At 44.1% G+C, this 24429-nt stretch overlaps 2 protein-coding genes across 22 annotated transcripts in view; both read left to right on the top strand.

The window, feature by feature from the left end:
• The window catches only part of INPP4A (inositol polyphosphate-4-phosphatase type I A), a 111204-nt gene extending 99408 nt beyond the window's left edge, over positions 1 to 11796 (top strand). For 10 of the 21 annotated variants that reach the window (XM_072030729.1, XM_072030721.1, XM_072030697.1 and 7 more), the window contains 3 exons: positions 1089 to 1201; positions 1550 to 1704; positions 8847 to 11796. In XM_072030729.1, the coding sequence (XP_071886830.1) occupies positions 1089 to 1201; positions 1550 to 1704; positions 8847 to 8979 (401 nt within the window). In that variant the 3' untranslated portion in view covers positions 8980 to 11796. The other 11 variants (XM_027446459.3, XM_027446451.3, XM_072030687.1 and 8 more) reach the window with 2 other exon arrangements.
• Positions 11797 to 11948: 152 nt separating this feature from the next.
• LOC140000613 (uncharacterized) lies at positions 11949 to 21163 on the top strand. The gene has a single exon (XM_072030743.1). It carries the CDS (start codon positions 18638 to 18640, stop codon positions 19886 to 19888), a length of 1251 nt encoding a protein of 416 aa, XP_071886844.1. The 5' UTR covers positions 11949 to 18637; the 3' UTR covers positions 19889 to 21163.
• Positions 21164 to 24429: the final 3266 nt, after the last annotated feature.

The raw sequence follows: 24429 nt of genomic DNA, 5'->3' as shown, positions 1-24429 counted from the left end.
AGGAAAGCTGATGCCTGCTCCACTGTCCTTTTTCTGAAAAATGTGTGCAATGAGTTCTGAGCACTGCAGAGTTTCCAACAAGCTAACTACTGCCATAGTTGCTCCATTAGTTCTCCTTGTCTTTAGACATACCCAGAGAGATGGTCTGTGCCATCTGTGATGATCTTTTTGATCACAAATATTTCTTCCCAGGTATATAGTTTACATAGAGCAGGCCAGGACAGGCACAATATTAGCTATATTAGCTTACATACTATATGAGATGAGAAAAGATGTTTCTTGAACTAAAACCTCATATACTACCCATGCAGAGACTTTTTTAACACAGTCATTTTTTAACAGTGCATACCACCTCATTTATCCAGTCACAGCTTTAGTTGGTGTCCTCTGTAGAAAACCCTCAAAAAAAAGAAAAAGACCTATTTAATAGTTATTGTTGGTTGTGAGAGACAATGAGTAGCACTTTGAGCATGTAGGCATGAGATGGCTGTTGAAAACACTCTGACATACTGAAAAATTTCAATAGCTTTATTTTCACTTACTGAAATATTAATAAATCAATTTTGGCAGTGTAGTGTCCTGTTGGAGTGTGTGTTTCTTGTAACTGAAAACTGCCTAGGCTGCAAATTGAATATGTGAGCTGAATATAAGCTGATACCTTCAGAGTTTCTGTGGAGACATATATGTTATCCTATCACCTCTGAGAGGGGATAATACAGACAGTTACATGTTTATGCACAGTTCTGAGCAGTATGTCAAAGCAAGTATGTCCAGGACACACCAAACAAGACACTATACCAATCTTTCTCCCTTTTTTCTCCTCTATTACTATATTGCCATCACTATTCTGAATCCCTGAAATTTTAAATAACCTAAATGCATATTTCCGATAGAGTTTAATTGAACGTGAATTTGGTTTGTTAGTGTTACTAAGTAATTAAGAATTGGGTTAGTTTTAAGCTCTGATAGCCTCAAGAAAACATGTCTGCCTTTCCAATGAACATATAGGAACACTTCTTGTTTAACTGATCTTTCTAAAAGTGTTGAATACAGATAAATAAGTAGAGTTGGTGTTGTTTGTATTATAGGTCTACCTCGATCTCGTAGTCAGACGTGCCTGCCTGAACTGTTAAGATTTCTGGGACAAAATGTACATGCAAGGAAAAATAAGAATGTTGATATCCTTTGGCAAGCTGCTGAGGTATTTATTAGTCTAAGCATTTTTGTATAGTTCAGTTGATTTTTTGTATATGTGTGTATTTTCCCCTTTTTTTACTGGTATGTTCAGATTTCATCATTTGCATGCATGTTGCTTGGAAATGCTGCTATGCTCCCCTGACGATGGGGAGATAAAGAAAATGTTTTTATTTTCACATCAGTATTTTCCCTACAACACATGCAACAAAGTACTGCTGTACCAAAATTGACAATTTTTGACATCACAGTCCTACAAAATATTTGTATCTCTAAGAAGGAGAAATACGGGTGTGTTCTCTGATGGAAGGTTATACGTGAGGAAGGAATGATGAATTTCATATCTCGTTTCTAGATATGCCGCAGACTGAATGGTGTTCGGTTTACAAGCTGTAAAAGTGCCAAGGATAGGACTGCCATGTCGGTCACCCTGGAGCAGTGTCTGATCCTACAGCATGAACATGGAATGGCCCCACAGGTCTTCACCCAGGCTCTGGAGTGTATGAGGAGGTAAGAGATTGACTGTGTCCCTTATTCCTAAATGAGGAACCATGCAAACTGCAGAGGAGCAGTGGTGTCTGTTTCTATCAAAAGAAACGAAAAGAAAAATAAAGCTAGAAAACTGCAAAGCTGGCTGCTAGGATTCATCCCTCACTTGCATGTATTAATGTGTTTTATATGGTAAAGTTGGTGGTTACCAGACCTGCATCAGATGGGTTTTAGTTTTCAGTAGTGAATTGGAAGTTTTCAGAGAAGCATGTAAAAACATGTTTGCAGTTAATGCTGAGCTTACAGAACAGGAAAGTGCTACTTCTCTGAAAATTGTTTACTGGGGTTGCCTTTGCTGTCGTAGTAGTGGGTTTCTTAGTTCTAGATCAGGCAAGTTTGTCCGAGGTGACTTGTATTTTGTTCTTTGAAACATAGACACCTGCAGTTTGCACTGGTTTGCCACCATGTATTCTTTAGCAGTGAAACACCTTGCTCACTGGGCAAAACGTTAGTGTGAGTGTTTCACAATACAGCACCCAAATTTCATCACAGCGTGTCAGTGTGCTGTTGTCATATCAATATAACGATGTTCTGTATTCTGAAGCAGCAGAGATGTTTGCAGAGTTAACAACTGTACTAAAAAAAATCTGTTTACTGTTGTTCAATGCCTTGTTTCAAGCACTGCTGGAAAACTCCGTAACTCACATACCAAAAGAAAGGATAAGAAATCTAGCTTTAGTCTTTATCAATGTAGTTCAACAATGCTGTTCAGTCCTGTTTTTCAACATTCACTCTTACTGAATGTACTGTACTGTGTGTCTTCTCACCAAATTCTCTAGAGTGTTCAATTCTCTTATCCTTTCTGTATGTTTTTGCTGTTTGACCCTTTCTTACTCTTCAGTAACTTAGAAGGAAAATGTCTCATATAGTAGTATTTCCAGCCTCTCACAGTAAAAAATTGTTTTTAATTTCTACATGTCACTGGACTTTTTTATTTTCATTTTTTTTGCTGCATTTTTTGCTGGATCATTACACAGTTACTCCAGGACATGAAAACTGTGTATCCAGAGACCAGCTGAACCTTAGTATTAGAAATAAAGACAGCTTGGAACAGCTTTATGAGGGAGAAGTTACTGACTTAAAAATGGAGCTAATTGTCCCTTAGATATCTCATTATTTAAACTACACAACATGTTGACTTAGACACCTGAAACAAAAAAGCTTTGTTGCACAGGTTTAATAAAGCTGTTATTAAAACAGTTTAGTAAGTTTTGAATAAAAAATGAACAAGTATAATGCTAGAAATCTTGATAGGTTCTTTAAGTTGGTTACTGAGTTAATATTTTTTATTGCTGTCATGGTCACAGTAGAGACAGAGATTAATAACAACATTGTTTTGGACCATCAATTCAAGTTAACACAAAATGAAATAAAACATTGACACAAGAAACACATAGCTTTATGTTGACCAACATTGGGATGTTGAAAATGGGCCAGCTTAATCAAAACGTTTGGCTGACATGTTCTAGCAGCATCCGGAACTTGCTCTACTAGGTGAAAGATGTGTCATTCTCGTCTGTTAAATTGTTGACCAAGAGGGATTGTACAGAACAAATACTGAGTAGACCTGATGGAATACAAAGATTGTTTGGGTTTTCATCAAGCCCATCACTCTTCCTCACATCTCATTGATTTTCAGGGTAGGATGTGATTTGTTGTTATTTTTCTTTTTAATACGTTCTCCAATTCTATTCGGAAACAATGGCACAGAATTAACAAAGCTTGAGGAGACATATGGGATTACAAAACAAATATGTAGGAACCCAACTCCACCCAAAACCATTTCAACATGGACAGGACGACCTGACCTAGATGACATATCCAGGAAGTGAAAGAGTTGCAATTTACTTTTAGGGCATTCAAAAAACTTCCTTTTTCTTTTAACTGTGACCTTTGATTTATGTAGTTGTACTACAAGAAGGAAGGCTTGGTTCAATCTTGAAGCCTTTTGAATTTTCTGGGCCAGTTGGAAGGTCAGGGAAGAAGTTGTGAGAGTCCAAGGCTTGAAGCGTTTCAGCTCTTTGCTGGGAAGCTTCCAGAGAAGAAAAGCATCTTTGTTTACAGGATCCTTTTGCTGTACAGACTGCAGTTTCCTTCAGGAAATATCCAGCTATTAGGTTGTGGGGTCCTCCACGTGAATATCTGCCTGGCCTTGGTCCTTTCTATGGGCAGGAGGGGAATCTCTGCTCAGGTGCCTGGAGCACCTCCTGCCCTCTTCTCTAACTTCAATGATTGTAGGGTTGTTTCTGGCACTTTTTTTTTTTTTTTCCCCTTGCTTCTCACTTCTGTGCAATGATGAAAACACATTTTTAGTTGGGCCAATACACAGAATTGTTCCTGAATCTTGGAGAATAAACCGAAGCACTGCTGCCTTTTCATTCTTTTAAGCATACTGACAGTACATCAGGTGTACAAAGTTTTCCTTGCCATCGTGCTCTGGGGAACTGATTTTGTAATCTAAACCCAAAATTGCACTGGGCAGGTTACCTGAAGATGCGTGTCCCCCGATAGGCCCTCTGTGCTCAAAGCAACGTAGGAAGCAGGGGCATAACGAGATGGGCTGTGCAACCTCTTCCCTTCACACGTGTACCTTGGGGCACTTCATTGAGGTGTTTTGGGAAGTGTATTGATACATGCCTGAATTCATTCTGAAGCTGAAAAACAAGCGGGTGGTTTGGGTGGTTTGTTTTTTTTTTTTGTTGTTCATCTGTTGAGCAAGTAGTGAAGAGGTTAAAGTATTTCACTGCAGCTCACATGGAAAGATGTTTGAAAGGGTCAAATACGACAATGGTTATTCATGTTCAGCTTGCTTTTCAGAGCTCCACTTTTTTGCAGCATGTGGGAGCATGGCAGAGCAGCATGGGATATTGCTTGGTAATCTGAAAGAATGAACATGGAAAACCATTTATGTTCAACCTACATGTGTTTATTTTCGGTAGACTACAGTACTTCTTTCTTATTTTTCTCTTTTATTCTCTTTCCCTCTCCTTATATCTGTAATTGTGCTGATATATATTTTTGAGATGTTTTTTCACTCTTTCTTTACTTCATATTCTGGTTTTGTTGTGGCTTCTTCCATCTTTTTTACATCTTCTCGACCACCTTGTGTTGCCATCTCTTTTTATACATTCATTTGCATGTCCGTCTTCCTTTCTGTTTTATTTTCCCTCCTCCCAACCTTCTTCCTTTTCACAGCATTGGAACACGGGAGGTAGTCACCCAGAAGAACTTGAGTGGCTTGGTGCCCATCCGAGATTTCAGACTAGATCCCAGCCTCCTCTACTCTATTCCTTTACTAGCTCTCAGCCCCAATTTACTGATTGTGTGGCTGTTCCTGAGCATAGCATACCTGGTGGCCAGATTACGTTGCAAGTGAAGATAAGGTTAAAATAAAAACAAAAACAAAACAACAACAACAAAAAAATACCGCTTGAATGTGTATTGCCACTTGGTACCTGCTGGACAAAGGAATGTGTCATAGCATTGTCTGCCAAGAATTATTATTATGCCTTACAATTTTACGTTTCTATTGTACTAAACTGTAAATATACATCAAATTATTTTATCAAAAAGAATTGTATTGAAACTTTAAATTATTGTTCTGCTTTCAGTGCTTGTAACATAGTCTGACATTTGGCCTGTTACCTCGTTACTTTAGCCGGCCTGAAGATCTCTTACCAAATATAGTTTTGTGTTATTTGTTTCATGTATTCCAGAGAAAGGAACTCTGAAAAAAAAATATTTGTATCTTTTGTATATCAAAGGTGTATGCTAATCTTGCCTTTCATTTTTACGAGGTACGAAGAGAAAAATAAAAATATGGGTGGGGTTTATAAGAAATTATAAGACATTTATTTAAAGAAATAAACAAATTTCTACCTTCATTTCAAAGCATAATAGCCAAATTACATTATTATTATACAGTTTGTAGAACCATAGTCTTGTTCCTTTCTCATGGTTAAGTATGTGCCAGTAGACTAGTGTACCCACTCCAAATGCAACTTGCGGTGCGCTGCATGCAGAATTACTCCATTATATTTGTAGATCTGCGTTTTGTAATGTATTAAAGACACAATGACTTGTGGTTAGGGAGAGTATGTAATCGGCAGAGCCTGCTAATGATCCATTATCAGTTTCAGGTGCTTTGTTGTATAACTCACTCTGGAACAGGGTCATTGTCATCCTGCTGAAGTTAGTCTTCAGTATTTCAGGCGAGAAAATGAAGCTATTAATTAGCTCCTGCATTTAGGTGGGTTCTAGGTTTTCCATCGGGCTTTGTGTTAATGACACTAGGCTGGAATATTATTGTTATTTTCACTGTTAAGTGTTGGACAGCTTTAATAAATTATGATGTTGATAGGCGGTGACTTAGAGATAAATGAATTATGGTAAGTTCACATTTATGTAAGTGGTGATACTAAAGAAACTTACCCAGCTTAGTCATGCAGAATGATGCTAGAAGAAATTTGATCACCATTTATATCTGACACCAACGTGGCAGATGCCTGTTTAAATTGAAGGGTTTTGTTGATGTAGTGGTCTGGAAGAGCTTGTCAATAGCAATAGTTCATCAAAAACCTAACCTCATTTAACATAGTTTGCTAATTTCATAAAGGGATTTACTTTGCTTGGTGCCTGAGACGACAGAAAATTGGGCTTGATGACTTGAGAAGAACTCTTGTAGTACTGTGATTTCTGATTTCTACTATTACTGACTCGCTCAGAAAACATAGATAGCTGCAGCTTGTATTATTAATGTTAATAAACTTTGAAAGCTCCTGAAAGAGGCAAGCTTTAAAAAAAATAAGAAATAAGATAAAATCAATTCCTGAATTTGGTAAATATTCTGACTAATTAAAGTACATATTTACATTTGTGTCTTCATGAAATAAGACTGTACAGTACACTATCTCCTGGTATTTTTCTCACTATTCTTCAAATGCTGTTTTTAAAATAGGAGAAACAAAGGCCACAAAGACATCTATATATTTCCTATTTATTTTTAATTTTAATGAACTTAGGCAAACCTTATTGCTGATGAGATTTCAAATAATAATCTGGTGGTGACGGTCATTTCCACATCCTGTGCTGCTACCCAGTACCACCGCATCTCTGTACAAATTATTTCTTCTTTCTCATGAAGGCTGGTTCATTTGCTATGTGTACCAAAATCTATTTTTTTGCACAGTGAAGGAATGTCAGGTTGCACTATAGCCTCGTTGTAGCAATGCATTGAATGTCCTGGGTTCAGTCTAACAAGATGTGAAAGTAACTGGAGCATCTCCACTGAACTCCCTGGTACAATTAATCTGTTTTAAATAAAGTATGAAGCTTTGCTCATGACTGTCAATAGGCAAGGTTAGGCCTGAAGGCCACCCTGAAATGAATTTAGAAAGAAAGCCTCAACCCTTTGTAAACAACGTGTTGGGAAAGGGGTTCCTAAACTTCAATAGGGGCAAATTTTTGGCTTTCCTTCTAGCTCGGTTTGTGCTTTCACTCAGGGTTTCAGATTTAAAATGCTGCAGTGTGGACTGCCCACATGCCTCTGGCAGAACCGTGGCACATAAAATAGTGTGAAACACGTCTTTGTGTCTGAACGTGGTCAATAACCAGATGCAGTGGAACGGGTAATGAACAGGACGATCCACCTCCGACTGAAAATGCTCAGTCAGCATCCTGTTGTGTTTTATTTAAGCTTGGTGGTTTCATTAAGCTTGATGGTTTCATTACTACACTGAAACATATTTTCTGCCAATTCTTGATTAATCTGTTTGTCTGCAACAGCCGGGGAGGGTGTCTGTAAAACACAAAACAACGTCATAGAGACGGTGTCATAAGGTACAGTCCACTCTATAAAAGACCGTCACAGAATACACTGTAGAGACAAATTTGGGACATAAACTGCTTCTTGGAATGAAAAATGATGGTGCCAATGCTTTATGAAGCTAGGTGGTACATATATGACAGAGCTACAGTTGGTTTAATTAACCAAAATCGGACGAACAATGAGCTCAGGAAGAGCAGAGAGCTTGCAGACCGAACCAGGATCCAAACCCTCCTTTTAAAAGAGATGACTGCCATGTACCTGATACCTGCTGCAGCCACCTCCAAGACAGGAGTAACAGGAGATTTCCACCATAAGATCGTGTACTGTACACTTTGTCATGAGCCTTTACTATTAAATGGTTGTTTAGGTTCCAGTTCTCTATCAGGGAAAGACGTTCTCATGCAAGCCTAATTTGATTTATAATATATATTTAAAACAGTGCTTCCTCTTTGTATGTCTGTTTTGGGTATAATCAAAGGAACTTTGATGTAGATTTACAATTGTAAAGAAGCCTTATAACTGGAATAGTTTTTTTATCGTAGCACAGGACCTCTTTGTAATGTGGGGCAGTTGCACCAAAACCTTGGGTAGAAGTTAAGCTCTACGTTCTGCACAGCTTTGTCTCATTGGGGTGATGGCTGCCAATGCAGCCAATCTCTTTTGCACCCACACAAAGCTGCTATTTCATGATTAAGATTTTTTTTTTTTTAAGTATGTTGGTTTTCAAGTCAATTTATGCATGCAGAGATAACTGGAAAGCCATTATTTTTGTATCAGCTTTAATCTTTAAGTAAGTTCTGATAACAGCGACATGCAGGGAACAAGAGAATTACTCTACAGCTCCTTTGGAGAGATCAGCAATTTTCCTTTTTCAGCCTAATGTACTAATAAATTAGCAGAACTGCTTTTAAGCAATCTTTTGGGATCCCTTGTGCGATGAAGCGGCATGTGAACTCCACAACAGTATACCTGGAAATACATGAAACCTCCCTAAAAGAACTCTTTCGGTAGACGCACTGCTGCTTTTTAGAAATGCAAAACTAGCAACCAGACATAGCATGTGTCCATTCTGTGTGCTTCTTACTAGCATTGTATGATGAGTCATCATTTTTAATATTTGCAGTGGCAAATTAATTAAGCGCTCATTAAATTTAACCAACTTTTTTTTTTAATGCTGTAAAATAACCAGTTCATTTCATCTTAGTTTAAGTCTTTTTTTTTTTTTCTTTTTCCTTTTTACTGCTGTCATTTTTTTGTGCTTGTTTTTTTTCCCCAGCGAGGGTTGTCGGCGAGAAAATACAATGAAGAATGTTGGATGTCGCAAGTATGCGTTTAATTCCCTGCAACTGAAGGCTTTCCCAAAGTATTACAGGCCTCCAGAAGGAACTTATGGAAAAGTTGAAACATAAGCATACCATGTCCTTTAATTGCTGTTCCATTAAAACGTGTGGATGCACTCTAGATTAACACCTGATTTTGTCATCCAGAAGAGATAAATAACCTTTTTGTACGTTTCACTAGGTTATACAGAGCATGTTACTTACCGAATTGGGATCTGTAGTAACACTTATTCTGACACCTTAGCTTGAGAATAGTGTGATGACCGTGCCCATTTAAATAGCCTCCAGTGTATGTAAGATGACCAGACATTGTGCTACTCGGTAATTACCTATCTGCGAAGTGCTAGGTACCTCCTGGATGGGCAAGGACTCTGCGAATGGCATTTAGGCAGCTGTTTCACACGACATCTTTTTATACTGAGTTGACGTGAGATTGAGCTTTTCATAAACTTTTTAAAACAGAGTAAAACTCAGAAAGTTGTAAATAAAAAGGGATTGGACCCTAGGCAGTCTAATAACTGTAGAATGCATTGTTACAATCAAGGAGCAGGTGTTTAACTTTTAAAAATAATCAGCACAATAAAAGCCAGGAGACGAAATCGTTTCACTGTATATAGGATACCATCTTGATAAATGAAAATAACAATACATAAAAGGCATATGAGGTCTAGTTTCTAGTTCTGTCCAAATAAAGACAAATTCCTGTCATTTTCAGCACAAAAGGACTTTAGCAAACATCTTAACCAGTTTTAAAAAGTGTTTTTCAAAAACATCATGATGCTTAACCATTGATGCCAGCAACAGTTCCCCCAGCCCTTCCCAACTCTAACATGTTGAGTATGTCTCATGGTACTGTAAATTATTTAACACATTTTTTATCCATGGCTTTTTATAATCGCTTCTGGATTGTAAGCATTAGTATGTCAGGGGGTCGCATTTTTTTGACTGATGTTTTTTTTTCAGTATCTGTCAATTTGAAAATGCTCAGAGTGCCCAGCACATCCCCGTTACTCCGTAACAAAAATTTGTTTCTGGTATTTTAGGACTGTAAAAAATAGCTTTGCGTTTTACCTTACTGAATGTTCAGAATCATGTGTGGGCAGCATGACTATTTTCAGAATATTTCTGAAGAAGATAGCAATGTCCCATTTTGACAGAAAGTCATGTGCTAGTGCACGAGACCCTCAGATGTGCTCCAGCCTAAGACTAAGGCAATCAGTTTGATAGCATTTGATAAAAAATGTTCAACAGATCTCCTTGCAAATCATGTCCCAAAGAATGCCTTCGAAGATGAGATACCTTCTTAAAAAGCAGCTAAACATTAGGTTCCGAATTTTAACAAGATTAGATCATTCCCAGCTGGCTTCATCCAGCCCGCTGTGCCCTCCCCCTCTTGGTTTCTAGAACAGCAAAATCTGGTCGTTTGCTCTTGTGAGAGTAGCAGCAGCCAGGTAAGTATATGGCTGGCTTCTTTCTCCCTCGCACTGATGTTTGTCTGTGCTGTCACTGCTCTATCAGTCATGTTCATTCTGCTCCCATACAGGTTTGGGGGTTTTAAGCCTAGCAGTTTTTGCATTTTGCTTTCTGCAGTCCAACACTGAGCAGCATGTCACCTCGCCAGTTAAGAGAGTTCTGCTGAGCTAGGTCGTTACCATTACTTCAGTCTTTCTAGGAGAACAAAACAAAAAAATTCTGAGCAAATTCACTGCTTTTGTAGCACCTGTCCTGAACAAACCATCTGTAGAAGAACAGTCCCTTGGAAACATTACGAACCTGTTCTCCAACTAATAAATGTGTTGCTTTTATTTTTGGGTTTTTGCAAATATGTAAGCAAATATACAGTTGAAAAACTTTTCAGTGGGATTTATTTAGGCATTATTCCATTAGTTCTGTTCAACCTTCAGTCCCTGGCCCGTTATTAAATGCTACATTTATTTTTGTATAAACTATACTCTTTGTATCCCTTAGTTTTTATGAGTTGATGATTTTATTTTGTATATTTCAAACATAGTTAATATTTTAAGTCCTGTATTGTTACACTAAAAACCTTCCAATGTTCCGCTTCAGAAGAAAATACCGAGAGGTCTGTTGTAACAATTAGCAGAGCCACTCTCTTAGGTTGTGGCCAGCAATCATTAGATCTACTCTAGAGCTTAGTGAGCCTTTATTTATTTTGTATACCAGTGTAATCAGAAAAAGTTCCCGAATTTTCTATATGCATGGTTTTCGCTCACCTTTTTAAAGTGGTGGCATACCGGTCTCCAGTATTGCATTATTTTGTTTAAAATATTCTGATTTTAGTACGCTTACATGTAAAACCTCATCGTCCAGCTAACGTTTTATATATACAACGGTGTCAGTACATGCACGTCAATGGCTTGTTTTAAAGGGCATCGCGAACAGTAAGATCTTGAGCAGTTCATTGAAAAACTGTGAAACTTGAAATCCACATCGGGGACTTCACAGGGGTGAAGTAAGCTTTTCTGTTGCACAGGAGAGGCAAATTTAAGGATTACTGTAAAATGAAGTTCTGTCTAATGTTCTTTTTTGAGTAATTTTTTAAATTATAAAACATACAAAGGTAAAAAAAAAAAAAGTTGCCAAGTATGTTCTGTGTATGTTCTGTGAAAGTACCTACAGCACAGTTGCCTTTTGTTTCATTTATACATGTAAAATTATTGTATAATACAACACTGTTTTGTCCCAACACAATTGTATTTGCCAAGCTTTGTGCATTGAAATATTTTTATTTATTTGTTTTTGGGCAGTATTAATATATCATAAACATATGGCTACTGTTTTATATATTCTAATTCATCCAACCCATGTATGCTGTAAATGTGCTAGTCTAGGATGAAAACCAATAAAGAACTGACAAGAATAACAGATGGTGGCTTACTTTTACTGCTTTGGGGGCAAATTAATCAACGCTTTCAGGTTGCTTGGCTTGACGTGCTTTATCTGTTGGAGAATATATGAAAGTGTGCATGGAGATATTTTTACACGGATGTGCAAGTTGGGAACTCCTCAGCCCTGCCGCTGTCAATTTTCTGCAGTGAAGTCAGGCACTGGTTCATCCTGTGCAGACATGCCAGTCTGCAGCAACAGTTAAAGAAATGGTGAGAGATTTGTGGGTTTCAAGCTTGTTTCTTCTCCGTTAATCTTCTGCAACTCCTTCCTGAGCTTCCTTCTCCATTTGGCACTCTTTCTTCCAGTAACAATTCCTCCTCTCTTCTTCAGTCAATGCATCCCCACAGCAGCTCTGGTAGTTATGCTGATTTCAGTAGGGATGGGTTGTCATTGTTGATTCTCATTTTGATATCAGATTAAATAAATTTCACGTGGGAGTGTAACAGACAATCATCCAAAGCATTCGGATTTCTATAGAATACAAAGAATAGAACATAAAAATTAAATTCTTCTGTCACTGAATGTTTGAGAATTGCCAAATACAATTTTATTTGTGTGAGAGAAGACTGATGGCCACAGATGGGAAATGACTTCTATGGATTCAGTTTTCTGGTTACACAAAATAAAACAGTACCGGGAAAAAACAAAAAAACAAAAACAAAAAAAAAACAACCAAAAAACACACACTGATTTCATTAAAGATGCAGAAGGAGAAGATGCTTGACAGGTGGGATTTCCTAAATGGAATATACAAAATACATCTACATATGTGTGGGGGCATACATACATACATTAGTATTTCGTGACTTTTCAACTGATGTCAAAAAAAGTATCCGCCAGTGTTCATTTTAATTTAAAATAATCAAAATCCTACAAAAGAAACATTTTGGGTTTTCATCCATACTCATAGCAATGACGAACACTGGGGTTTGGGGGTCTGCAGAACAGAGCGGGTTCCCACGTTGCCATGAGTTTGGTTAATTGATGCTTTCAACCTGGGGGTATTGACTAGTGCTCGACTCGCTGGAGCCACCGGGGGTACCTGCAGTGATAAGGGCACATCCTGAGGTTATCACCACCGCAACGAGGAGCTGCTGAGAGCAGCACTGACTGCAGCCCAGACTGAACCACTTGGTCTGGAGTCAGTCGCTGCCCGTCAGGCTCCTGAGGTGTTTCATTATTCATAAAGTTGATAAGTTCAAAGGAGAGAGATGAAGACCCATCCTGCAGAGGCTAATGGTAAAGGAATTATCCGGGACATGAACACTGTGGTGGAAAGCAATGATCTGGGGTGGGAAGGTGTTTGTTTGCTCGGCTCTGTCATCAGGGACACCACAAATCTCTTCTGCTGAGCCTGCACAAAGGTTCCTGGCAAAAACCTTTGTTGGGAGGAATGAAATAATTTCCATTTGGCTGGGGGCGGGGAGAAGGGGCAACGTTTCAGAAAGTTCCCAATCTATATGAATTAAAATTTTAACGATGATCAATATGGAACTGGGGCATAAAGCAGTTGCTTATCCACGTGGTCTCCAGATCAGACCTGGTTCTGGCGACTAAGATGTACGCTTAATTGCTGCTACTTCATACAAAGTCATAAAGCTTCTCCAACATGCACATCAATGCTGCAATAAGATCTTATTGCTGCCTACGACTCACGTGAGTTGTGCCTACTTACCAGTACGATGCAGAGAAAAGCTGCTCAACTCTTAGGCTTTAAATCAAGTCAGGATGGGTGAGGTTTGTCAATTTATTGATGACATGTAATTAACCATCCATCAGTGAATATGTTCAGAATCAGCGTGAGCAGTACAGAAGATAAACAACAATCTCAGACGCTTATAAAGTCTTCCTGGACACCTAAAAATGTCTAAGTACCCTTCTGTAACTAATTATAAACATTTCACAGCTTTGCACGTGTGACTCCTTTACAGCCACACGGGTTACACGTGTGCACCCCAGTCCCCCATGTGGTGGGTGCCCCCTTCTTTGCCCACTCCTCCAGGCAAGGAGGCTGCAGCAGCTCCACGTCAGAGAATCATCAAATGGTTTGGGTTGGAAGGGACCTTAAAGCCCATCCTGTTCCATGGGCAGGGACACCTCCCACCAGCCCAGGTTGCCCAAAGCCCCATCCAGCCTGGCCTTGAGCACCTCCAGGGATGGGGCATCCACAGCTTCTCCGGGCAGCCTGTGCCAGGGCCTCACCACCCCCTGGGTGAAGAATTTCTTCTGAATATCTCATCTAAATCTACCCTCTTTTAGTTTAAAGCCATTTCCCCTTATCCTGTCATTATCTGACTGGATATCCGACACATTTTCCCCCATGTCAGACTAACATGACTCAGCTCGGTGTTGGTACCTCTGCATTTCAGAAAGTTTGTCTTAAGATGCTCTGCAAAGCATAAGGAAGTGAAAACTATCTAGTGTTACAAAGGGGAAGATGAAGACTCATTGAAGGAGGACAGAAGATTTATTTGGCCTGCCTTCAAGTCTCAAGAGAAAAAAAAAAAAAAGTGTTCCTTTTTTGTTGTTTTGTTTTGTTTTGAATTTATGCATATCTAAATTTTGTTTGGTTCCCTAACACCAGCTGAATCAGAAGGTGAAATTCACATTTCATCCTCAGCTCTGTGCTCTAATTGCTCAGTTACTCACGGTGTCCTGTTTGCTGCTGGCACCCTCTGCTCCTTGGTGCCCCACTTCTCCTCTCCGGATCCTTTTTGCGGCTCTGCTGAATGAGCCTGTAGCAGGGGCTGCTGGAAGCTGAGCTTTTCTTTTTCTCTTACCTATTATTTCCCAATATTAGGGTTTGAATGTGTGGAAAATGCCTCTTCCTTGTAATCCCATGGCAGGGTTGATCCCCAGGACACAGGGCCCTGCTGGGGCCTGGTTACTCACAGCCGCGGAGCTGCCACGTGTGTTGTGGGTGCTGCAGGGGGGCCTACGCAGCTCCAGGGCTGCCTAATTAAACGGGCAGGTCATCAGTATATTTATGCAGCCAGACAGAGTCAAGACTTACTGACCTAAATGAAGAAACCCCCCAAAGTGCCTGTTTTGAGGCCTAGTATCCTATCTCAGACAGCAGCTGCTAACTTCTGGCCCTGAAAGGATGGAGTAAGCATAGCCTGGGGTTTCCAGGTGTGTTTGTACAATATTTTTGTGACTTGTGTTTTAGGAAACATCTACCCTCTTCTTCATTTCTTCCTCTTGGGGCTCTCATCAGCTGAACTTCAGAGGAGAAGGGCTGTGGGGTTTATGCAGTTCACGCATGGAGTACTGGAATTAACCCATAATGAGTTTGTCGTTATGGTAGAGGTAGTTAACTAGAAAGTTTATGTGTCTTGTAAGCCAGAATTTTTAGGTGTTTTTATTTGTATTTTACTGATTCTGATCCTGTCTACTGCCAGATTTGGATCTAGGCAGACATTAATCTGCTTATTAATTCCTGTTTTGGTATTGTAAAGCAAGGGTGGGAATTGTTTAAAGAACACAGGGCTCTTGAATAGTGGCACTGAAAGTGCAGGAAGGAAAACTTCTGAACTCCTGACAGCTTCATATGACTGATCGAGGAGAAGCCTCTGCTGTTGTGGAAAAGTAGAAAAGAAGGGCAGACGCATCGTAAGTGCTTAAACTGAGGGTATTTTTTTGCTTGTGTGTTTACTCTTTTCTTTAGTCACTATTTAAGCCGTCAGAAACCTTGTGACGAAGGTGAGCTGCTGTGAGGGAGCTGTGTTCTGCACGGGGCTCTTTGGCTCTTAGTAAGGTATGACAGCAAGCAGCATAACAAACTTCACCATTTTTGCTAAAACAGAATAAAAAAAAAAAGGATAGTAGCTAGGCAGTAAATCTTATGTCTCATCGGGTGCTGGAAAGCCTGTTTTAGCGCAGCATTGGGTGAGGATGGACGAACCCCCAGGGCTCCCCTAGAAGCAGGCCAAGTGGCTGGGGCCACAGCAGAAACTACTGCCTTGGGGACTTGAGCAAAAATACCAAATAATGGCATAAAGTATCTTGGGTAGGGGTGTAGAATGGAGTTGTTTGGGGTGAATTGGAGGAGCTGAGTGTCTTGAACGAAATAAACATGGAAAGAATTTTGCTACGTGAGCAGATGTAGAAGAAAAGATACCAAAAGCATGTAAAATGGCGGAGAAAGAAAAGTGCTTCATTTGTTGAGAGTTTGAATAAATACTAAAATAAAGCTAATAACTTTAGGCTTGCTAGCATGTTGGGATACTATGCCTGAAGAGAAGTAAAAGCCTAGAAAACTAACCAGGTGCCTTAATGTGTGGACCTCTACACTTTCACCACTAAACTGTAAGAGCTGTATACTGCCCCATGTACAACTTGTCAACCCAACATGCTGCTTCTAGAGCTGAGGCATTTTTTAGTTTTTTAAGGTGTCAAGAAAAAATCATAGAGGAAATTTTTAAGGCCAGCTGGAATTGCTGTGATCTCCTGAGTGCCATTTGTAGCCACACAGGGGTGCTGTTTATCTAAACATTAGGACTGTAATTCGTCACTGGGAAGAGAGAGGGAACTGCATTATTAATATTTATTGAATTAAGAAAAATGTTTTCCACTTTGCTGTTTTAATCAGAATTCCCAAAATCCTGCAGGATTTTTTTTTCCATCTGTGGGTTAATAATGCTGTATTGACCAAATCTGTGATTTTATTTATTTATTTTTTTTTTTAATGAGGACACTCCATTTTAATTAAAAACAAACAAACAAAACAACAACAAAGCAAGCAAAGCACTGTCCATTTCCTAAACTGTCTTACTGCTGTAATAACAGCATTACATGGCTTTTTGCTTGCAGTAGATCAGTCAGTGGCACTAAGGCAGCATGCCCTGGGCTGTGCCCTCATTCCCAGTACCTGGCACCACAGCTTAAGACTCCCTGCCAGTGCCCAGGTCCCACATTTGCACATCTGAAGCTAAGCTCTGAGTACAGGTGAGGCTGTCCTGTGCACTGCTTGTAGTAGTGCAGAGGTTGGGTTGTGTTACAGCTGAGACGAGCTACCCTTTTGAAGTACATCTCCAGACCATTGGGTTTGGCCGCTTCAAAGAAAGGAACCCTCTTTCAGTCCTCCTGTCCTCCCTCCCATCCTAACATGTGCATAATGTCTGAATTTATTACTAACTAAATTTCTAAATTAAATACAGCCAAACTATTTTCTATTTTCTTCCATCTTTTTTTTTTTTTTTTTTTTTTTTTTTTTTTTTTTTTTTTTTTTTTTTGTCCATTTCTTCCCCACTCAGGTTATTGCAAAGCATGAAGCTATTTCCATTCTGCCATGACCTCTGGTTGATAACTGAGGCACTCAGCCTTTATCCTACTGCCGTCTGCTGAAGCTCCATTAACTTCCACCCACCCCCAAAAACTGGAGGCCTGAGCTGTCAGCCACAGCAGGGCCCTGACAGGCAGGCAGACGTGAGTCAGAGCTGGCAGCCAGCCCCGCATCAGACGCTCACAGGAAGAAACCTCCATGTAGCTGGTTTGCTGTGGGATGCGAGTGAGTAGTCCTGGAGGCTGGCATGGTCCTGTTAGATCCCTGCTCTGTACAGCACAACAGGAATTTCCCCGCGAGTCGTAAGCTGAGTCATACCCACTTTATGTAGAAATGGGTTATTGCGTAGTTTTTAGGAACTTTCTTCATTGCCAGACTCTAATCTCAGCAGAATTTTATTGGTAGCTTGAATGCTGAAGGAGGGGACGTGCTCTGCGGACTGGGGACGGAAGGGGCTAAAAGGTCTTTCCCTTCCCCCAGAGCCAAGAGCAGCCAGTGAAGCTGCTTCCCAAGGAGCATTTTAGTCTCCCATCTGGTTCCAATATTCCCTTGTTGAATGACTAAGCCAGCCCCCGAGCTTCTGCCATTTTCCTGCGTTGCCATAAAACTGGTTGTCCCCTTTGCCTGGTGAATATCGTCTTCCCTGAAAAGTAACTCCAGAAAGGGGCAGCGAATGACCTTGGGTGAAGCACAAACTGCTCCAGATACTTGTCCCCTGGTAGACATGCTGCACAGCAATTTTCTTGTAATTAATACAAAACAATCTCAAGCCACTGCTTGTAGCCCCATACAACTTTTTTTTTTTTTTTTCTCCTCCCTGGGAATACTGCCTTAGCCCCCAAATTAGAAACAGACAACCTGTACCAGGGAGAAGGGTTTGTTCAGCTTGGAGAAGAGGAGGCTCAGGGACGACCTTATTGCTCTCGACAGGTACCTTTAAGGAGGCTGCAGCGAGGTGGGGGTTGGTCTGTTCTCCCATGTGCCTGGTGACAGGACAAGGGGAAATGGGCTAAAGTTGCGCCAGGGGAAGATTAGGCTGGGTATTAGGAAGAACTTCTTTACCGAAAGGGTTGTGAGGCATTGGAACAGGCTGCCCAGGGAAGTGGTGGAGTCACCATCCCTGGAGGTCTTTAAAAGACGTTTAGATGTAGAGCTTAGGGATATGGTTTAGTGGAGGACTGTTAGCGTTAGGTCAGAGGTTGGACTCGATGATCTTGAGGTCTCTTCCAACCTAGAAATTCTGTGGTTCTGTGATTGGACGGTCCTGTGTGGACCTAGGAGTTGCACTCAATGATCCTCATGGGTCCCTTCCAACTCAGGAGAGCCTAGTATTCTATGTGCAGACGGCTTTTCACTCTCCCTCTATGTAGTTCTGCAGCGTTCACCAGGAGATGTTCTTTTCAGCTTGATCATTTCCCCCAAAGCAATTCAAGAAATAGCCTTTCTATCTGAAGGAGTAAGAGCAGGTATATTTTGCGTCACATCTGAAGAGAAGATGCAATTTGTCCCTGGTTTAGGGAGCTTGTGTGTGACATGCTAAGCCTTCTCCTGTCCAAGAGCTGCAAGGACCTTCACCCAAACCTAGAGATGCGAGGCCAGGGGGATTGCTGTGATGCGGCTGTGACGCCGGTGACAGCACAAAGGACGGGTCACAGTGCGGGAGCTGTCATCAGGGCCAGCAGCAGGCAGCGCCACCCCACTGTGGCCTGGGCCGTTGGTGAGTGCAGCTCGCACCTCCTGCTGGCTATGGCTCGCCTGATCTTCCTCGCCCTGGCTGTGCTGGGCATTGCCCAGAAGCCGTGGTTGCTGGATGATCCCATGGATGCGGATACACAGAAGAGAATGCGAGAGCATGAAGAGCAGCTGCGTCAGGGCATGGCTCGGCTGCTGCAAGAGATGGAGCAGAGGAGACTGGAGCAGAGCCGGGGCGTCCTGGGAGCTCTGCTCTTCAGTGCCTTGCAGCAGTGGCACCTCTGGGCCTTGCCTGACCTCCTTGTGCTGCTCTTTGGGCTCTGCCGCTGGCTCAAGAAAAGGAGCCGTGAGCCGGGCAGCCGCAGCAAGCAGGGCGGCTCTACAAGCAAGAAGGAGGACAACGGTGATGCGGACCAAGACGGTGACTCGCACAGCACCTGGCATCTGGGCAGGGTTTGGGCTGATTGCAGCCAGTGGCCGGCGCCGTCCATGGCTGACAAGTGCAAGGTGGTGGAGGAGCTGGTGGACGAACTGCTTGGGGCCTGCCGAGGACTCTGCAGCAAGTGTCCCTTCAAGCCACAGCTGCAGCCGGCCATCGGCCTGGGCTGCCTCTCCGAAGGCTGCAGTGCCCGCGAAGACGACGTCGTCTACCGCCTGCTCGTGCCCCTGAGGCCTCCCCCTGGACACGCCTTCCACCCAGAACTCGGCGCCATGGGGAAGAGAGCAACGAGGAAGCCCGGGCTGCGCGTGGACCTGCAGTGCACCTGCGCCAGGGAGCGGCTGCTGGGGGACATGCTGTGCTTCCTCCACCACTCCGAGGACGAGCTGAGCAGAAGGCAGGAACCCAGCCTCCTACGCAGCCTCTGCACGGGCTCCTACCTCAATGTGGAGGAAACCACACGCTGGTTCCAGGCCTTGGTGCAAGCAGCCTGGCAGCTTCTGCCGCGCTCGCGCCACTGCCACCTGACGCTGCTGCCCTCCCGCCGCTCCTGCAAGATCAAGCTGGCCAACGCCTCCAAGAGCACCGTCTCCATCGAGATCACGCTTGGGGTGCAGATAGATGGCTCGGGCAGCTTCCTGAGTCTGCAGTAGGCCGCGCACAGCTTCGGCTGCAGCCCGGCGCAGCCGCACAACACCACTTTCTCCAGCAGCGCAACACAGACACCTGTGCGCAGCCGGGCACTGACCAGCCAGACCCTTGGGCAGGCTCCATTCCATCCAGGAGCTTCAGCCCATGCAGATGCCAATAAACTGCTTGTGTTAACATCCACTCTGTGCGCGACTGTCTGTGCAGCACTGTGGGGGGAGGAATGCAGGCATTGCCCTGCTCCAGCAAGGCCACCTTGAGCAGGCTGCCCAAGGCTGAGCCCAAGATGTGCTAATTCCAGGCCTGTCAGGCTCGCCTCAGGGCCAGCTTAACCTGTGCAGGAAGTTCTAGGAGTCACTGAGAAACACCTGAAAGACACTGTAGTCCTCAGTCCTAGACAGCACAAGTTCCTGAGGGGGAAGTCCTGCTTAACAAACTTCTTTGCCTTTTACAACGAGCTTTCCCATCTAGTTGACCTAGGGAAGCCAGCTGAGGTCATCTTTTGGGATTTCAGCCAAGCTTTGGATACTGCTTCACGCAGTATCTATCCTGCTGGGCAAAACGTTGCGCCCACAGCTAGATCAACGCATAGGATGATGGGTGAACAATTGGCTGAAGGCTCAGGCTCAAAGGGTTATGGCAAATGGGGTTCCATCAGGCTGCTGGCCAGCCACTAGTGGGGTTGCCCAGGGCCCCATTTTCGGTCCACTTCTCTTCAGTGTTTTACATAAATGACTCGGGTGCAGGACTTGAAAGTGTTTTGAGTAGGCGACACTAAAAGTGTGACGCTGAACTGGGAGGCACCGTTGACTCCCTTCAAGGGTAGAGCGGCCTTGCAGGGAGATCGTGACAGACTCGAGTGCCGGGCAGTCATCAACTGTATGAAGTTCAACAAGAGCAAGTGCTGGACTCTGCCCCTGGGAAGGGGCAATCCTGAATATACATGCAAATTGGGAGATGAGAGGCTGCATGCAGAGCAGCCCCACAGCAAAGGGGGTTCTGGTCCAGGGCAAGCTGAATAGGAGTCAACAGTTTGGGGCACTGAAGTAGAAGGAGGGTCCAAAAAGAAAAAAAGGATCGGGTATCCAAAGGAGGCCAACAAAGATGGTGAAGGGTCTAGAGGGGAAAACTTGAGGAGCAGCTGAGGTAACGTGGCTTGTTGAGCTTAGAGAAGAGAAGGCTGAGGAGCGACCTCATCGCCGTCTCCTGCTTCCTCAAGATGGGAGCGGAAGGCGGTGGTGCTGACTTCTCCTCTGGTGAGCAGCACTGGGACCCAAGGGAACGGCACGCAGTTGTGACAGGGGAGGTTGGGGCTGGCTGTGAGGAAACCGTTCTTCTCTGGGAGGGTGGTGAGGCACTGGAAAAGGCTTCCCAGGGAACTGCTCACAGCACCAAATCTGCTGCAATTCAAGAGGCATTCGGGCAATGCTCTCAGACGTGGGGCTTGGTAGTTGGTCTGTCAGCCTGACCCTACCCGTAGGGAAGTCTGCTGCTTCCCTGGGGCCAGGGTCAGGGACGTCGCCAGGAAGCTTCCCAACCTGGTTCGCCCCTCTGACTATTATGCTCTTTTGATAGTCCAGGCTGGCAGTGATGACATTGAAGAGAGAAGCCTGAAGGCTATCAAACGGGACTTTAGGGGGCTGGGGCGATTAGTGGAGGGAGCGGGAGTACAGGTGATGTTTTTGTCTATCCCGACAGTGGCAGGGAGGGGCACTGACAGGACACGAAAAGCCCACCTGATAAACACATGGCTCAGAGGCTGGTGCCAGCACAGACATCTTGTCTTTTTTTGACCATGGGGCGCTTTACTCGGCACCCGGCCTGATGGCCGCAGACGGGTCCCTATCTCTTAGGGGAAAATGGATCCAGGGCCAGGAGCTGGCGGTGCTCTTTGGGAGGGCTTTAAACTAGGTAAGATGGGGGATGGGGCTGAAACAAGGCTTGTTGGAGCTGAGCCAGGGGGAACAATGGCAAGGCCAGGGGATAAGGCAATGGCCCAGCTGAAGTGCATCTACACCAATGCACGCAGCATGGGTAACAAACAGGAGGAGCTGGAAGCCATCGTGCGGCAGGCGGGCTACGACTTGGTTGCCATCACGGAAACGTGGTGGGACCACTTTCATGACCGGAGTGCTGCAATGCCTGGCTATAAGCTCTTCAGAAGGGACAGGCAGCACAGAAGGGGTGGTGGTGTGGCTCTCTGTATTAGAGAATCTTTCGATGTTGTGGAGCTCGAGGCTGGGAATGACAAGGTCGAGTCCCTTTGGGTTAGGATCGGCAGGGACAACAAGGCTAGCATCCTGGTCGGGGTCTGTTATAGAGCGCCAAACCAGGATGAGGAGACGGATGAGGAGTTGTACAGGCAGCTGACGGAAGTTGTGAAATCGTCGGCGCTTGTTCTCGTGTTGGACTTCAACTTCCCTGACATATCCTGGAAGCACAACACAGCCCAGAGAAGCAGTCTAGGAGGTTTCTGGAGAGCGTGGAAGACAGCTTCCTGACGCAGCTGGTTAGTGAGCCTACCAGGGGTGGCGCCCCGCTAGACCGTCTCTTCACAAACAGAGAAGGACTGGTGGAGGATGTGATTGTCGGGAGCTGTCTTGGGCAGAGTGACCCCGAAATGGTGGAGTTCTCTATTGTTGGCGAGGCCAGGAAGGGAACCAGTAAAACCACTGTATTGGACTTCCAGAGGGCTGACTTTGAGCTGCTGAGGACACTGGTTGGCAGAGTCCCTTGGGAGGCGGTTCTGAAGGGCAGAGGAGTCCAGGAAGGCTGGGTGCTCTTCAAGAGGGAAATCTTAATGGCGCAGGAGCGGTCTGTCCCCACGTGCCCAAAGACGAGCTGGCGGGGAAGAAGACCAGCCTGGCTGAACAGAGAATTGTGGCTTGAGCTTAGGAGAAAAAAGAGGGTTTATAATCTTTGGAAAAAAGGGCGGGCCACTGAGGAGGACTATAAGGAGGTAACGAGGCTGTGCAGGGACAAAATCAGAAAGGCCAAAGCTCATCTGGAGCTCAATCTGGCTACTGCCGTTAAAGACAACAAAAGATCTTTTTACAAACGCATCAACACAAAACGGAGGACTAAGGAGAATCTCCATCCTTTCCTGGATGCGGGGGGAAACCTAGTTAGAAGAGATGAGGAAAAGGCGGAGGTGCTTAATGCCGTCTTCGCCTCAGTCTTTAGCGGCAATACCGGTTGTTCTCTGGATACCCAGTACCCTGAGCTGGTGGAAGGGGATGGGGAGCAGGATGTGGCCCTCACTATCCACGAAGAACTGTTTGGTGACCTGGTACGGCACTGGGATGTGCACAAGTCGATGGGGCCGGATGGGATCCACCCAAGGGTACTGAGAGAACTGGCAGAGCAGCTGGCCAAGCCCCTATCCGTCATTTATCAACAGTCCTGGCTATCGGGGGAGGTCCCAGTTGACTGGCGGCTAGCAAACGTGACCCCCTTCTACAAGAAGGGCCGGAGGGCAGACCCGGGAAACTACAGGCCTGTCAGTTTGACCTCAGTGCCAGGGAAGCTCATGGAGCAGATTGTCTTGAGAGTCATCATGCGGCACTTGCAGGGCAAGCAGGCGATCAGGCCCAGTCAGCATGGGTTTATGAAAGGCAGGTCCTGCTTGACGAACCTGATCTCCTTCTACGACCAAGTGACGCGCTGAGTGGACGAGGGAAAGGCTGTGGATGTGGTCTACCTTGACTTCAGCAAGGCTTTTGACACCATTCCCCACAGCATTCTCCTCAAGAAACTGGCTGCTCTTGGCTTGGACTGGCGTATGCTTCGTTGGGTTAGAAACTGGCTGGATAGCCGGGCCCAAAGAGTCGTGGTGAATGGAGTCAACTCTAGCCTCCACACAGAAGCAGTGTGGCCAGCAGGGCAAGGGAAGCGGTTGTCCCCCTGTACTCGGATCTGGTGAGGCCGCACCTCGAGTACTGTGTTCAGTTTTGGGCCCCTCGCTACAAGAAGGACATGGAGGTGCTCAAGCGAGTCCAGAGAAGGGCAATGAAGGTGGTGAGGGGACTGGAGAACAAGTCCTACGAGGAGTGGCTGAGGGAGCTGGGCTTGTTCAGCCTGGGAAAGAGAAGGCTCAGGGACGACCTTATTGCTCTCGACAGGTACCTTGAAGGAGGCTGTAGCGAGGTGGGGGTTGGTCTGTTCTCCCACGTGCCTGGTGACAGGACAAGGGGAAATGGGCTAAAGTTGCGCCAGGGGAGTTTTAGGCTGGGTATTAGGAAGAACTTCTTTACCGAAAGGGTTGTGAGGCATTGGAACGGGCTGCCCAGGGAAGTGGTGGAGTCTCCATCCCTGGAGGCCTTTAAAAGATGTTTAGGTGTAGAGCTTAGGGATATAGTTTAGTGGAGGACTGTTAGCGTTAGGTCAGAGGTTGGACTCGATGATCTTGAGGTCTCTTCCAACCTAGAAATTCTGTGGTTCTGTGATTGGACGGTCCTGTGTGGACCTAGGAGTTGCACTCAATGATCCTCATGGGTCCTTTCCAACTCGGGAGAGCCTAGTATTCTATGTGCAGACGGCTTTTCAC

The sequence above is a fragment of the Anas platyrhynchos genome, chromosome 1 (assembly GCF_047663525.1).
Source record: "Anas platyrhynchos isolate ZD024472 breed Pekin duck chromosome 1, IASCAAS_PekinDuck_T2T, whole genome shotgun sequence".
Taxonomy (NCBI): domain Eukaryota; kingdom Metazoa; phylum Chordata; class Aves; order Anseriformes; family Anatidae; genus Anas; species Anas platyrhynchos.
This window is presented reverse-complemented; position numbering and strand designations above follow the sequence as displayed.